We start from the raw sequence: 15,000 nt of genomic DNA, 5'->3' as shown, positions 1-15,000 counted from the left end.
CTCTCATTCATTCTGTTCTGGGGGCTCCCGTGAAATATACCCGTTATTCAGTTAAGATTGTAAACTGCACAGCTGTCACTTGCGCCATAAAGCCGTCTGGTAAAGTCCCACAAAGTTGTTGTACGTTGGCCCTGAAAAGCCCCTAGGGGAGTGGTTAGTTACGTATTCATGTGGGTTCAGTTCAGACGATCTTAACCTGACCCGAGGGTTTTTCTCCGGGCGCTCCGGTTTTCCTCCCTCATGAATACTCGACTCCCAGCAGATTTCATCTGGCTTAGGAGCAGTGGTCCTTAGGACCTCTCTGAAAATCACTTACATGATTGAAGGCTTCCTAATAACAGATTAAAGACTATTACTATTATTTATTATACCACACAGCTCTTTACAACCCGCTCTAATTTCACTGGACCACTGTAGGATGCATTAGTCTGCATTGTTTCTGTTATGCAATTTCTGATGCTTTTTCTTTCCTGAACCAATCACGAGAGCCGTTTTAAAGCCCCATGTTCATTCAAAGGACATTGCGCGCTCTTGTTGTTGTTTTGAAATAGTTCCAGCGTTTTGATTGGATGATTTTCGGATTTTTCGTCTGTGCGAAATTCAAAGCAGCCCGCAATGTCTTTTGGGTGAACATGGACCTGAAATATGTGCATAGTGATCCTATGTTTGTATTTTCACGGATTGCCTGGAACGAGCATGGAGACCCCGTAACGGGTTGGAGGGATACGGGATATCTGCGAAAAATTAAAGGTATATGGGATACAGCCAGAACCCTTTTAGATGAAGCCTCAGTTTAGAAAGGAGGTAATTGCCTTGGAATATTTGCAGATCGAGTCCAACAGGGTGAATGCAAATAAGACTTCTCTTCTGAAGTGCCGTGAGGACTGCGGGAGGGATACACTATATATGGGGGATACATAAGGAACTTACCCTCCTAGCGCGATGACACCGATGTCAAAGCAGCCGTGGTAACTGGCCTGCACACTGCCCCCGTTTCCGGAACTGCAACAACATCAACTAACGTTTGATTTGTATGAAGTTTAATTAACTCGAGGTTTTTGTGTATGTTCTAGGTTCAACAGAAGCGAGCAGAGCTTGAACAAGCCCTGGGAATCAGAGGAACATAAGTTGCAGATAAGAATTAGTCTTGATTGGGAAACGATGTCCCCGTGGCGGTCACCTGATACGAGTGATCCCGTGACTCGTGTCATAAAAGAACCGCGCACCGGGAAGCCAGAAGAAGGGCACAAAATTGGAGAAACTTGCGTTGTACCTTTTGTAGTGACATCTTTCCGTTCGTGTCGGCCAACAACTTTGCTCAGTCGTTCATTTTGTGGCTCTCTGAACGGAACACAACGGCTGCTCTACACGGCTCTTCTCTTTTGATTTGTATCTTTGTCTACAACCAGTAAAAAAATTGGATTTAAATTTTATGGAGTTTTATTTAATTCGTGCACAGACTTTAGTTCAATACAGTAAATGGTCTTGGTGTGTCACGTACGAAAAAGGCTTGAGTTCTTTTACTCGCCGCTATAACCCTTAAGTATTTTCAACGGTGTACCTTTCTCAATGAGATAGAGTCATCGAGCCATAAATAGTAACCTTGATATATTTACCCAGGAAGCTCCTCTCATCCGAAAGTGGTTTTCAGGGAGATCGTGCATCCGATGGAATTGGAATTTAGGAATGTTGGTTTTTGAGGAGAGAAACCTCTCGGAGCCGGTGGTAGCCTCGCAGCTCCTACAAGGTCTCACCTGATTGGAGACCACCCTTGAGGTTTAACAAAAGAACAAATAACAGAAACAATGGACCCTAGAGGATAGAGTTGCAGCCCTTTTGTTTTAGGCCTAGGGTCCATTGTTTCTGTTATTTGTTCTTTTGTTAAGGGTTAGGGTGGTCTCCAATCAGGTGAGACCTTGTAAGAGCTGCGAGGTGACCCCTCGGAGCAGAGTAAATAACCAGCAACAAAGTTAACCCACATATGGCCACGAGACCGGAATCGAACCCGGGCCACATTGGTGGGAGACGTTTGTCACATCTCGTGCGTACAGTCCCATTTTCGCACAGTGGAAGGGAATGTAAAGCCCTTGAGAAGATTGCAGTTAATAGTGACATGGTTTTAGCAGGGCGTACTTTGCCGAAAATAGAGCGCCTACCTTGTTACCCGAAGGTATGATGGTAACCCCGTTTCCTTTAAAACTGCGCCTTGATAAGACGCCTGGCGAAAGGCACCTTTGCCTGCAAGCTGTTTAACCAAGGGCGCGTTCTTTTGGTACTATTCCGGAATAAGAAGACACGGAAAAGACGGTATGCGTGTTCTTTTGGGACCTGTTCCGCTTTCGGAATGAACGGAATACTATTCCATTCATTCTGCTCCTGATAGCAGAATGAATGGAATGACCGGAATACGGGTCACCCGGAATAGGCAGAACATGCGTTCTTTTGGGAAAGTTTTGGCGGGAAATGATACGCGGCCGGCCGGTCGCCCGCAGGCAGCTTGAAAATTATAAAGATTTGAATGGAATAGCGATCCAAAATGTATACCATAGATACGGGTATGCTTGACCTCTGTTCTGTTTCTTTCCCGGTGCTAGAACACGAAGAGCTATCAGTTTGTGTTTTTTTAAAAAACGCGCCTTTGCCTGGGCCAAAAGAAATGACGTTGGCATTAATTGGTGTCCTCGACAAACCCTTGTATCCGAGCATATTTACGCCGCCCTCCTGCACTACGCAAAGTACACACAAGTACAAAAAATTCTTCGTCATCTTCCCCCTTAAGGTTTTGAGCAAATGAAGCGAACCGGAAAATCGAGGAAACCGGCAAAAAAATGATACTTACGGTCATATTTCGACATTTCATGTTCCAAACTTTCGGGAAACCTTGGAATGGGGCATCCACAGATAATAGTTCCCAGGTCACCTTCGCTAATAGTATTCCGTTTTTAGAATATGCGTTCTTCTGTGAGTTGATATTCCATGAATTCTGTTGTCCCTAATCCGGAATGAGAATAGCCAGTATTCTCCCAAAAGAATGCACCCTAAGCCTTTTGGAAAATTTTCAGTTTGAATAGACCGATTCCTTATAGACCGAAGGCATGTTTTGGATACTCATAAGTGTTTTCTCGTGATGGCGTCCTTTAACTATCGAGACCAAATTATTTGGTCGCATAGCTTTCGTATGTAAATTGTACTATCCTCCTGCGAATAGAGTGCGCGTGCGCTCAGTCTCGTGAAGCTCCAATTCCCACCATCCATTGCAGACGCGTTCATTTCGTTTTTCACCGATTGTAAGCGCTCTCCCATTTGATCAGCGATCTTGTCTTTAATAGCCGGTACACAGAAATAGTTTCTAGACTGCTAGCAATTCCTTTTTTCAATCGTGTGTTGTCACGCCATCTAGAGAAACTGCCGCCAGAGGCAACAGTAACGATCGCTCCCCCTTCCCTCAGCCACCCTCGGCCTTTTTTCTCGATTGCGTGACAAAATATGAATGATTCGACAGTCGTGCGGCTCGACTGATGCTAATATTCTAAATAGTTTTTCTAATAACAGAGCTCCACTTTTAGACACCAACTTAAGATGGCTTACTACAGCTTTCCGAAGGAAAAAAAAACTCAAGATTTGGAAATCTGTGAAATTAAAGCACAATGATGCCTATTCTGAAGTGTCAGTCACTGTAATTGATGTCAAATTTAATTTTACCTGACAAATAAATGCAAATCAGGGGAAAACGCTAAATATAGTGACCGAGCTCCTTGGAAACTAGACATTTCAAAGATTGTTTCCTAAAAACTAGCCGTACGACCCAACCTGAAAATTGGGATTTCCTTAGTGAGAAAAAATAATCACGTATAGTAATAGTAAAATCTGTCAGACGGTTTTTTGCAAATGCCAAAAACGTCTATTTTCGTCTACTTTGATGGTAACTGAAAAACTGTCGGATAGATCTTTTTAAAAAAATGTTGACGGTTTCGTTTTCATATTGGTTACTAATCCCCAAAATTTTAACCCTGGTCTTACGGCCCTTGTAGGTTTTGAGAATGTTTAGTTTCCAGTTCCCACTCCAGAGTTTAGCATTTTTCCCTGATTTGCATGTATTCGTTTGGATTAGTTACATTTTACATCAATTACAGTGACTAACACTTTAGAAGAGACATCATTTTGCGTTACTTTTCCGATTTCAAAATCTTGATCTTTTTCTTCGAAAAATTGTAGTAAACCATCTTAAGCGGCGTCTCTCCGCGTGTTGGAAACTCCGATGTGACCACAGTTACGTCATTAGCTTATGCTTTCTTTTTGGCTTTTGAACACGTGATCTGCCCCCGAGTCTAAAAAATATGTTGCAGTGCAACAGACTTCAGTTTCCGAAGGATTGGCTTAAACAGCAACTTGACAGCAACTTTGCCGCCGATAGTTTAACGCCAAAAGGGTTGTGTCTAAGTCTTATGCCTGGCTTGAGGATTCGTTTAGCAAAAAGCTTATCGAAATAAGACGGCAATGGATTTTACGTTAAAGCGTTGGAAAGAATGTTACCAAGCCAAAAAGTGATTACACACACAGGAGGTGAGTCCGCTTTGCAAAAACACTCATGAGCGCTGACGAAAACGACAAAAGGGTGACGTAAATGACGTCACATGACGTCGTTTCCAGTCCAGATTGGAACATGCATCCAAGATGGCGGACGAAATTCGATTCATCTTTCGCTCTTCGAGCCTCTTTTGAGTCTATTGCAACGACGAGGCGCATACAGCGAAATCGATATCGATCTGTAGCAAGTGAAAACTGTTTTCTTTTAAAAGTAACTTTCTTTTTGAGACCAAATAGCTAGCCCCTCTCTCTTTAAAAATTGGACATTGTTTTAATCAAACAAAGCAAATATTTTTTTTATTTGAATATTCCTCACGTGTACACACGCCTACGAATGAACCTTCGGCAATTCGCTGTCCTTCGTCTCCTATCTCATTTGTACAAAGTAATACAACAAAAAAATCCACTGAAAAAGTACTTTACGAACGCTAAAGATGGAATAATTTCTTAATATCGCGCTAATGCTATCCACATGCTCACGTGGTCGTTTACTTTCTGCCAGAGCAGCACTGGGTCGGACAGGACGAGACGCATGTGTGGGCGCAGACAGGTGGACACGGTGGGGGTGGTGGTGGAGGAGGAGCGGGTTCTCCGGGTGGTCCTGGGGGTCCTTGTGGTCCGGGAGGTCCTGGAGGTCCGGCCTCTCCCATTGGTCCGATGGGTCCAACTGGTCCGGGTGGTCCCATTCTTCCAGAGGGTCCTGGGGGTCCGGGCTTAGCGGGCTCTGGTGGTGGTGGGGGTGGGGGTGGAGGCGGTGGTGGAGCGGGTGGTGGAGGAAGACAGCACGACACAGCACACGCGGGCGCACAACTTCCGGGACATCCAGGGGGACAGGGGTTGGCGTTTCTTTTGTACGCTGCGGAAAATAAAAGCAGGTTTCAGTTTTTACAACTAGGCAATGATCGAGAAAGAGAGCCAAAAAGGAAAACTACAGTTTACTGTGCCATGGCTAATCTTTGATTTCATTAAATTTATAACTGTTGATGTCATTAAAATTATAAGTCGGGTCGATGTTGTGTGTCATAATTCACTTTGCATTCCACCAACGAAGCTGTCTCCACTCATAAAATCTTGTCTTAGAACATTTTAAGAGACTACTGTTTTCACAAACGCACATCCTCCTTCTGTTACGTCTGCGGACCATTTGAAAAACGAAGGCGGCGCTGCCGTGCTACCAAAACGCGGGCGAAGGTATCAAAACGTTCGAAGCGTTTAACGTTTTATTCTCTTATTCAAAATCAATATATCAATATTCCCCAAGGCTACGGTGATAATTATAATTTTATAAATAGTTGTGATTTTATTACTTCCATAATAGAAGCTGAAATCAACACTCTCCATTACTATCATGTCAATAATTTTGTCAATGCTTTATACAAATTCGAGCAGTTTGTGAATTTAACTGGTGTTTCTTGCAAACCGGAAGTAACTTCGCTTTCTGCAACTTCACTTTAGAACTTTGGTCGTCCACGTTTCCTCTTGAGAGGCGAATTGTGTTTTCTACTGTGAAATTAATCTTTTTTTCAATGGAACCAGAAATTCTTTGTGTCAAAGCATCTGTTCTTAAGAAATTCCTATTGTTAGCTCCTGATCAAAGAAAACTACTTTTCACGCTCTCCCGTACCCATTGGCACGTAAAGATAAATTATAGATAACAAATACGTGTTTTCAACTTTTTCTCAGCAATCTTGCAGGTTTCTATGCAGGAACCCGTTGTTTTGTGAAAACTCGACCAGTAATAATTTTCCGAATCCGCAAATTAAAGCTGTGTTTGATTGGCGGAGAAAGTTGCCTTCGAAAAACGCTCAGAATTGTTCAGTCCTATTAACTTTGGACGATTGATAGATTTAACCTTTGGTGGCAATTCCTCGTCTATCATTTTTGTACTTTTCCAACAAATATTGACAAAAAGTTGGTATTGCTTTGGATAAGTGAGGATTTTGGTTGATGATTTCATCGGTTTTACGAATTTTTGACCGTGCGCTCGAGTGATCAGCGTAAAATAAACAATGTAGGTTTGATCGTTTGGACGCAGTCTTATTTAGAGAAATCAGTCGGTAGAATCAATTATTCATTACAGACAGAGATTCAACGCTTTAGTAGCTTCTTAAGTTAAGTTAAACTTAAACTTTTCAATTTTTTTCCTTTTATTTAAAAAAACTTTTGTGGTACTCAATGACGACTTTAAGTTTAAAGCCATAACTTAAAAAATATAGGAAGGCCCAGGGCTGTTGAAGAATCAACGCCCAGTCCATTGGAGTTGTTTTAAAGATCTTCGACAAGATCTTTGGTTTCTTTAACTGTGTTGGTATTTACTGCGATTAAATTTTTATTAAAATTAGAAAGAGAGAATGACTTACTTGATCTCGCATAGGTTGAAGCAACCATGAGTGCTAGGCACCCTAAAATTAGCTTAGAAGCCATCTGTGGAAAAAAAAAAGTTTGATTGACGAGTGAGTATCCGCCATCTCCATCCCTCTATCACTGACCGTGCTACGGGTGGAATTACTTGTACAGATATGTGAAATAGGATTTATTTAAAAAGGTCTTCAATGCACTTTTTCCTGTATAGGCAAGAAAAATTGCGCTTTTTCGTGATTATCTATATGGTAAGTAAAATATTCTCTTAATTTATTTGTGAAATCTGAAAATCGAAGTTCATATAGCTAAAAGTCAGCCCTCTATGTTAACTCTTGAATCGATAGTTGAAGAAGTAAACATTTGTTTGCGTGCGTTTATACTAAAGATATATATTCTTAAAGGGGAAGCTTTCTGTAGCAAAACGTTAAGTCACTTTTTGATGTAATGAAGATTAGAACTTAAAAGAGGATAAATTCTTGGAGTTATTAAAAAAAAAAGTCGATTTCTCATACCTCTGGTCCCAGCTAAGAGATCGTTGAAATGTGCTTGAAAAGAGTTGTTTTCCAATTTATATGTTAAAGTCATTAATTAAACACTATATGGTACGTGTAATAGCACGGTTCAAGGTCTTTATTGTTCTCGTATCTTTTGTTCATTGGTGAAGAATCTATTGCGGTTAAAACATTGGCGCATGCGCTTTACCTCAGTTCGGAGGAGTAGACGCCAAAAACAAATTGCGCCAAAATTCACCGACGAAATGTCTCGGATTTATCTTTGCGGGATCTGGTGTAAGACTAAGTTGTTGTGACATACCCCTTTCAAATTTATCCCTAGAAAGGGAATCTTTTTTCACCTACAAAAATAAACCTGTCGTATCTGAATTATTTAAGTAGTAAAAAGTCAGCGAATCGTGAAAGTCCCGATTCTTTGTTCGGACGGTTTGTTTCGATTCCATCCCTGCAGGTGCGATATAACTGGCACCATTATCTTACAAACAACAAGGCAAGTGCCCTTTTATGTTGCTCTGTGATGCATCGCTAAGTCGGCCCAACAACCGGTTGTGACAATTTTCACTTCAGTGATTCTGCGTTCTTTTCGTTCCAGCTGAAGAAAATGTTATAAAAACGTTTTTCTTACGGGGACTGTCATCGGGACCTCCGCTGGAGACTGCGCTTGCTCTAGACTGACAAAGAAAACGGCAATCTCGCATAACCTCTTTCCGTGAACAACTGTAAAGAAATGGCTTCGGCGTTTTATGTGGTAAGAGCAGCGCTTTCAATGGTTTGGGTATCGGAAGGGGTCCGACATCTTCAGTCATTGACAATCATTGTGAATAAACCACACTGAACGTTGACTCAAACAAAGCGTTTATTTAATTTAACGCTTACTTGAAATCTTGTGTTGAAGTGTCAGATATTGATGTTCGCTGTTATTCGCTCATGCCTATAATGTTTGTGAAAACGTGCATCCTTTTTAGTCAAGTTTGTGTATAAAAATCTACAAACCAAGTAGATGGTTTCAGGAGTACCAGATAAATGACACCTGGGGCCCGTTTCTCGAAAGTCCCGAAAACTTTTTGGGCCCTAAAAGCCATTTGTGAACCTGCCAACCGCTTGTCCAGGAAGGCCGACATTTTAACATTTTTTCAAGGTAACAAAAAGGAAACTGACTGTGAAGTTTGACGACTCGAATCCTCTCCGTTCTTGAGATATGGAGGAAATTGTGACACCCGAAAGTGGCCAGTAAAGTTTCGGGACTTTCGAGAAACGGGTCCCTGGAAGTAGTGATAGTCCCGTAACGGAGAACTGCAGGTTGTCGCCGCGCTGCTCGGCGTCAGTTGCAAATTGTTTGCTTTTTGCACCACGATTGAGTAACTCTGAGTTTGAAGTTGAAGTTTTTAACTTAAGGTTTTCTCAAAACACAGCACCGGGTAAGACTTGCTTTCAAACCTAAACAGTTCAACCGAAGTTGTTGTTGCTCACGACCGCGGAAAACTTCGTGTAACACAATCCGAGATTGTCTTGGAATGATCGGGATCGATGGCTGCGAACAAGTATAGGAACCCGACCATCGACAAACGACACTAATTACATCGTATGGTATGGATTGAAAGGGATTCGAAACCTTGCATCGCATGCATAAACAGACAGGACAAGACTGAGGGGTGCCGGCAGTGCTCAACTTCACCAACATTTGAATATTTGTGCACTTTCTTAGGTTTTTTTTTTTTTTTACAGTAAAATGCTGTATCTTACATCTTCGGAAACAAAACGAAGAATCCCGACGACATCCGAAGACTTGTGAAGCTTTCCGAAGATATCCGAGTTTCAATTCGTAGTGATGCCGTTTCGTACGAAGATCAAAGTTTTTGTTCGAGTTCTGTCATGTGTTTATTACAAGATTTTCGTTTCTCGCATTGGTATGATAGAGTGTTAATTAAATCTGTGATAGTCAATTTAAGCAGTTACAGGTATCGCTGATTTATTTTGTGGACTTGAAACTGCCCAAATAGTTCCTTCAAAGTGAACTTTTCGTGAACCTTAGGGTGCGTAATAAAGAAGAAAATAAATTGTTATAAAATGCCGTTTCAAAGCGGACCTGTTTGGTAAATATATAGCTATTTCAACTCTGTAGAATCTATTTTATGAAACGTTATCCCCGTTGTCTTTTTTTTTTAATTTGAATAATACCATCGAGAATGAAATTTGTATTTAAAAAAAACCACTGCGTCGCCGGGAAAGTGAAAAACAGATATGGGTTTATTAGCTGAGTTGATATGGTAAGCTGACCACCGTAAACAAATTTGAAAGCTGACGTTTCGAACATTAGCCCTTCGTCTGAGCAAAAATATGTCACGGGGGGCTGTCACGTCAGCCCATTTAATTCCATTGTTATTAAAACAATCGAAAGTACTGATGCAGGAAACGGAAACTATGCCATAGAAGTGGAGTTGCTCAGTGTAATTACTTTTGCAATCATTTCCTTTGTGTTATGAACTTACTGCATGCGAATCAATAACTCGTGCATCGCATAAAATGTTCGACCCGTACAATAAATTCGGTGGTGAAAACTAAATTTGATATTTTCTGTGTAAACCGGCAGTATCTTCCACCAAATTTGGACCACAGTCATTCAGTGCATTTCCTTTAATACTCTGTGACTAATGAACATCATCTGGTTCATTAAGAAACCGTAAAATGTGCTACTACTAGCGGATTGTCCTACTAGCGCCAAAAAAAAAAGCTTGGACATGCGCAAAAGCGTGAAACTGTCCCTTTTAAGAAACGACGACGGCAACGTCAACAACAACGCCACAAAAGAGAGATATCATTGGTTAAAGGAGCATCAATAATCGTGCTGCACGTGCGGCACGCATTTAGCAAATATTTTTGCGGTCCTCTGCATAACGACTACGTAAAATCACCAAATTTGATGTTGTGACGACAACGTGAGCATACAGCAGAGAATATTTCATTTTCTATTTCCACTCTGAAGCCGCTCGTACCGATTTATTTTTAGGATACTTTGCCCACGTTGTGGGACGTGAACGAGATGGAATAATGCAAAGCATTATCGCGGATAGCGCAAAGCTATATTCTGAGTTGACGTCGTAGGTCCTTAACGACGAAGGGCTAACGCTCGAAACGTCAGCTTTCAGATTTTCTCTAAGGTTGTCAATTTACCACATCAATCCAGTTGATAAACCCATTTCTGTAGAAAGTGTTTTCACTCACGTAATTCAGTAACCTTGTTTTTGCACCGAAACAAAAGAAAACGTTTGCACGATAATAGAGCTCAATTACCAAATGTAAAAAATACCATAATACTCTTTGTTTGTCTCTCCAAAATTTTGCATTAGCATTGTTTCCAAGAGGAAATAAAAACAATGCTTATGCAAATTTTGGAGGGACAAGCAAAGAGTATTATCAAGTGAAGCTATGATCCTCGCAGTTATGAACGCAATTTTTGCAATTGCGTCGAGAAGCCTGAGAAATTCAGGATTTCAACGGGGTTTGAACCCGTGACCTCGCGATACCGCTGCGGCGCTATGAAGCCACTGACGTTGGGAGCTGGTCATTTGTGGGTTCTAATGTTCCCGTGAGGAATGAATCAATGATGATCCTCGCTATGATCCTCGCAGTTAGCTTCACTTGATTTCATCTCCGTAGTTCATATATGATCCATTTCATATATCATTTCATCATTAAAGAGTGTTATGGTATTTTTGATATTGGCTAATTTCCGGAGGATTAGTTGGGTACACCAACATGGCCGCCGTGACGTCACGTGAAAAGAACTAAGGCTTTTGCAGTGTTTTCCGGATTTTAAATGCTTGCGCACGTGACTGAATTGAGTGGACGGGATAGGCTGATAGAGTCATGAATTATTAATGAGTCTTTCGAACATTGCACAAATTTTTTTCCCCGTGAGTTACGGCGGACAGAGGTACTGGGAACGAAAACAATTCATATCACAGGCCACCCAGCACTAGGGCGTAAGAAACATACTTTTTAAAGAAGAGAGAGTTTTCTCCCACATATTGCAAAACAATTGCGTGTATGTGATACCTTTCCTTTATTCAAATACCATACAATAGAAAAGGTTCCTGGATTCTCGTTTTTAGTAGCTTCATAAGGATCAATAAAGCAAAACGCTTACAATAAGTATTTATTGTTGTTGTATTACTTGGCCGTGGCCCAAAAGAAATTTTTGCAAGCTAGCACAGTTTGCTTTTGTCAAATAGTTGAATGGTAACACGACAGAAAACCTAACCTGCGATCACGAGAAAAGAACGTCTGATCACAGGTTACAGAAATTATTGAGAGACAGACTTACATAAGAGAAAACGTAAAGACGGTGAATTCCTGTGCTCCATGATAATCATTTTCAATCTATTTTTAAATCTTTCAGCACGTGCGGAGGCTATTTTTAACCTTTGTCCTGTCAGAAGAAAGCGTGCGAAGCACGACGTGATTCGAGATGGACCAATTGGCGCGGTGCACCCATAAATAACTTACCACACGTGACCCTGTAATAAAATGACAGAAATTTAGCATCGCGTTTCCGTGAAACGGGAAACGTCAAACGGCAGGCCTTGCTTGTCATAAAAGCATGAAAATTCTGTTATTCTAACTTTTGTCTCTCATTTTAGAAGTTGCGCGACATTTGTAGATACACGCAAAAAAAGGAGCTAAAATCAGACCAGTTTCTTTGATTTTTGGCAAAACGCAGATTTCAGTTTCACGTTAAAAGCTAAATCTCTCTATTATCATTGGTAGAGGACCATACATGGTGGATTGGTTTTCTTGGCCCATATTCTCTTACTTTACTCACAGGTTTCCCAGCTGTTGTCGTTTTCGACCATATTGCCTGTGCAATCCTACTATCGAAATAAATAAGTCTTTTTTGTTTCACTGCTTTCGTTTTTAAAGTCATAGCTTTGTCGTTAAATTTAGTCTCAATATTCGTGGCAAATGCATATTCACCTCCAAAAGAAATATATTGCGGCAGTGCTTTCTGGTTGGTATTACTAAGTACAATACAAAATACACTACATTATACAGTTAGCGTTTTAACATATTCAAGATGGGAAGTTTTAAAGCTTTCCTTTTTCGAAAAAAAGCTATTTAATTTTTGTATAGAACACCGAGCTGAGAGTAGCTTTTGCGGTTGTTGCATCAAATTTTTTAGCTTGTTGCCGCTCGTCGGAATAACTCTAAATAGAATTAGTCAAGATTTTTATTAGTCACCTAAGAATTCTCTCAATTTCCTCTGAAACTGAGCGTTGTTTTGAATCATCTGTCTTTTTCGAGGGATGAATAAATGAAATAATCTTTTTGGCGCCTCGTTTCTCATCTTGTCAATTAACGTAGATTGTCTTTAATTTTGTGGCTGAGCTGATGAGCAGCTCTTCAAGACACTTTCCATGTCAATCAAATTAAACAGCTGCCTGGAGAAACAGAACGCCAGTGACGACCACACCAAGAGAAACCTGGGGCCGAGATTTCGTTCCTGAATTGAGCTGACTCGAATTTTCCAGGGTCTTCATTTGGTCGGGCATATTTTTCAAGAAATTCACCAGGCTGGGGTAATAGCTGTTCCAAAACGCCATTCTACGCGGGTTGAAATTCGCCCTCATCTCATGTTTGCCTTGAATTGTCAGGTACAATCCATGAGTCTTATTAAACTCATCCAGGTCACCCCGTTCAAGGAAGAAGTCGTGGGCACTCCTTTCTTTGCAAAGTTCGCGTAAAGCGACATAATCAATCTGCTTGACAGTTTTTTGTCCTCGTCAGTTAAAATTTCAGAGAAGTTATATTTAAGAATGGCGCCACGCCAAAATCGTACGGTGTGTTGTCGTCCAAGTTGGGACGCTCCTTTCCATGTCTTCCTGCACGTGCGTTCCACTGGCGATCTGTGACTGAACTCATACAGGAAAACGTGGCCGCCTGTATGGACGGTGAAATCCTAATACCTCCATGAGTGGCGGCGGAAACGTACTAGATAGACCGCTGAATGTCGACTATCATCTCTATCAGGGTGAGAGAGTCTCGCCTTTTTGCTCCATGGTGTGGATTGGAATGCGATGCACGTCTTCTATCAATGTAGCGGTCGTGTCATCTTGGTGACAAGTTTTCACAAATTCTCCGATGGAATTCTTTGAAACACGTGCCCGGCGTGATTTCTTGCGGGGGATAGAACGTTTGTGGGGTGTTGTGCGCGCCCTCGTTGCTGTTGAAACCACCAATTAGCGGAACGGGAAGGAAATTTACCGGGGGACCGCCGGACGAGTTTCAGGTGTGTCGTATATGAAGAAAAATGTTATCGATCACGGGCCCACAAATTGTTCAAGGGGTAATGTTTTAGAATCTCGTTGGTTGTCCTTCGCTCGCAGACATTTTCCCCCTCGATTTCCGCTGGGAATTCTCTGTGACCACAGCCCCGAGTTCTTTCGCAGGTCGTTTTGGGTTTCTTTAACAGCTTCCTGAACTGTGCGAAACGCACTATGGTTGACACCTCTAACCCGCTCTGCCATATATGGGCCATGATGAAAAAAGTTCCCTTTGACAGGGGTGACAGCATATGTAAACCGACGCTAGCCCCACCCGAGCTCACCCCTAATATGGTGACCTTGTTGGGATCGCCTCCAAAGCCTTTATGTTCTCTTGAATCCACTTTAACGCGTGTACTTGATCGAGCATCCCCAATTACCTTTCGCAGCTTCGTCGCCAGTGGTCATGAAACCGAACGGACCAAGACGATTACTGAATCGTCACTAAGACGACGCCGAATCTCGGCAAGACCTCGCCCGGCGTGGTGTGTCGAGTGGTCGTACCGAACACGTAGCCACCACCATGAATAAACATTATAACTGGATAAATCTCACTTGCATTCCGTGCGTTTCTTCTTGGTGTGAATACATTCAAATACAAACAATCCTCGCTTGAATGCTTGTTCCAAGCGTACTCCGGCCAAACGAGACGCGTCGATTCTCAAATAGGGTGCGTGATACTGCGCGCAAACGTTTCGAAAGGATGTTGCGTTATTATCTCTTGGTTTCCATGCATCTGGGGATTTGGCGGTCGGAAGCGAGGTTGTTCACGGGCGGCGAGGCGTAAGGAATCCCTAGGACGCGTTGACGTTTTTGATGATGCCGCCGCCCGCCGCCGCTTGCTTCGTCAACAAAATTCCTGGTCTTTCCAACGATCTTCCCGTACTTGTTTCGACAATTGGTCTTTCAGAAGGAATTGCGACTGCGAATGAAGAGCGTCCGACCACAATCGCCCCCGCCAGCACCATCAACAAGCTTTTCACTCCTATCATCCTGATATTTGCGATCACAAGTCCCTGGGATTAATCTTTCTCAAGCATCCAGGAATAGTATTTGGAGTAAAAAGAGCGTTGGCTGCTTAAAAACCACTCAGATATTCACCCCAGCCGCCAAAATTCCATTTATGGTGACCTTGATAAATATCATGATGAGCTTAACTTGGGTCAGGAATGTGGGTCCCCGCTGTTTGGTAAAAAAAAATTATCAAAATCTCAGTGGGA

At 41.9% G+C, this 15,000-nt stretch overlaps 2 protein-coding genes, 1 long non-coding RNA gene and 1 pseudogene across 4 annotated transcripts in view; 2 read left to right on the top strand and 2 right to left on the bottom strand.

Moving 5' to 3' along the window:
• Nucleotides 1-1,428, top strand: part of LOC138013053 (SWI/SNF-related matrix-associated actin-dependent regulator of chromatin subfamily D member 1-like) — a 26,258-nt gene extending 24,830 nt beyond the window's left edge. Inside the window, exon 18 of the mRNA XM_068860018.1 lies at nucleotides 1,074-1,428. Coding sequence (XP_068716119.1) covers nucleotides 1,074-1,127 — 54 coding nt within the window. The 3' untranslated portion in view covers nucleotides 1,128-1,428. The remainder of the gene's footprint in view (nucleotides 1-1,073) is intronic.
• A 3,425-nt stretch (nucleotides 1,429-4,853) lies between these two features.
• LOC138013062 (cuticle collagen 1-like) lies at nucleotides 4,854-7,506 on the bottom strand. Its single transcript, XM_068860026.1, has 3 exons — nucleotides 7,461-7,506; nucleotides 6,948-7,011; nucleotides 4,854-5,443 (listed from the first exon to the last, which is right to left on the bottom strand). The coding sequence occupies exons 2-3, from the start codon at nucleotides 7,009-7,011 to the stop codon at nucleotides 5,076-5,078; spliced, it is 432 nt and encodes a 143-aa protein (XP_068716127.1). The 5' UTR covers nucleotides 7,461-7,506; the 3' UTR covers nucleotides 4,854-5,075.
• On the top strand, nucleotides 7,089-9,534 carry LOC138013067 (uncharacterized). 2 transcript variants are annotated; one of them, XR_011125168.1, is made up of 3 exons: nucleotides 7,089-7,196; nucleotides 8,053-8,208; nucleotides 9,186-9,534. It is a non-coding gene; the product is annotated as an uncharacterized lncRNA (long non-coding RNA). The 2 variants fall into 2 exon arrangements; XR_011125167.1 differs by lacking the exon at nucleotides 7,089-7,196 and adding an exon at nucleotides 7,647-7,950.
• Nucleotides 9,535-12,886: 3,352 nt separating this feature from the next.
• LOC137968228 (neuroligin-4, Y-linked-like) lies at nucleotides 12,887-14,926 on the bottom strand (annotated as a pseudogene).
• Between the last annotated feature and the right edge of the window lie 74 nt (nucleotides 14,927-15,000).

This window comes from Montipora foliosa, chromosome 8, assembly GCF_036669935.1.
Source record: "Montipora foliosa isolate CH-2021 chromosome 8, ASM3666993v2, whole genome shotgun sequence".
NCBI lineage: Eukaryota > Metazoa > Cnidaria > Anthozoa > Scleractinia > Acroporidae > Montipora > Montipora foliosa.
Note: the sequence above shows the minus strand (reverse complement) of the source record. Positions and strands in the feature narration are given on the sequence as shown.

Bases quoted from the DNA above. Each gene is read 5' to 3' on its own strand.
- LOC138013062 (XM_068860026.1), bottom strand. From the start codon at position 7,011: ATGGCTTCTAAGCTAATTTTAGGGTGCCTAGCACTCATGGTTGCTTCA. The intron at 5,444-6,947 runs GTAAGTCATTCT...TATTTTCCGCAG, and splicing joins TTCAACCTATGCGAGATCAA to CGTACAAAAGAAACGCCAAC.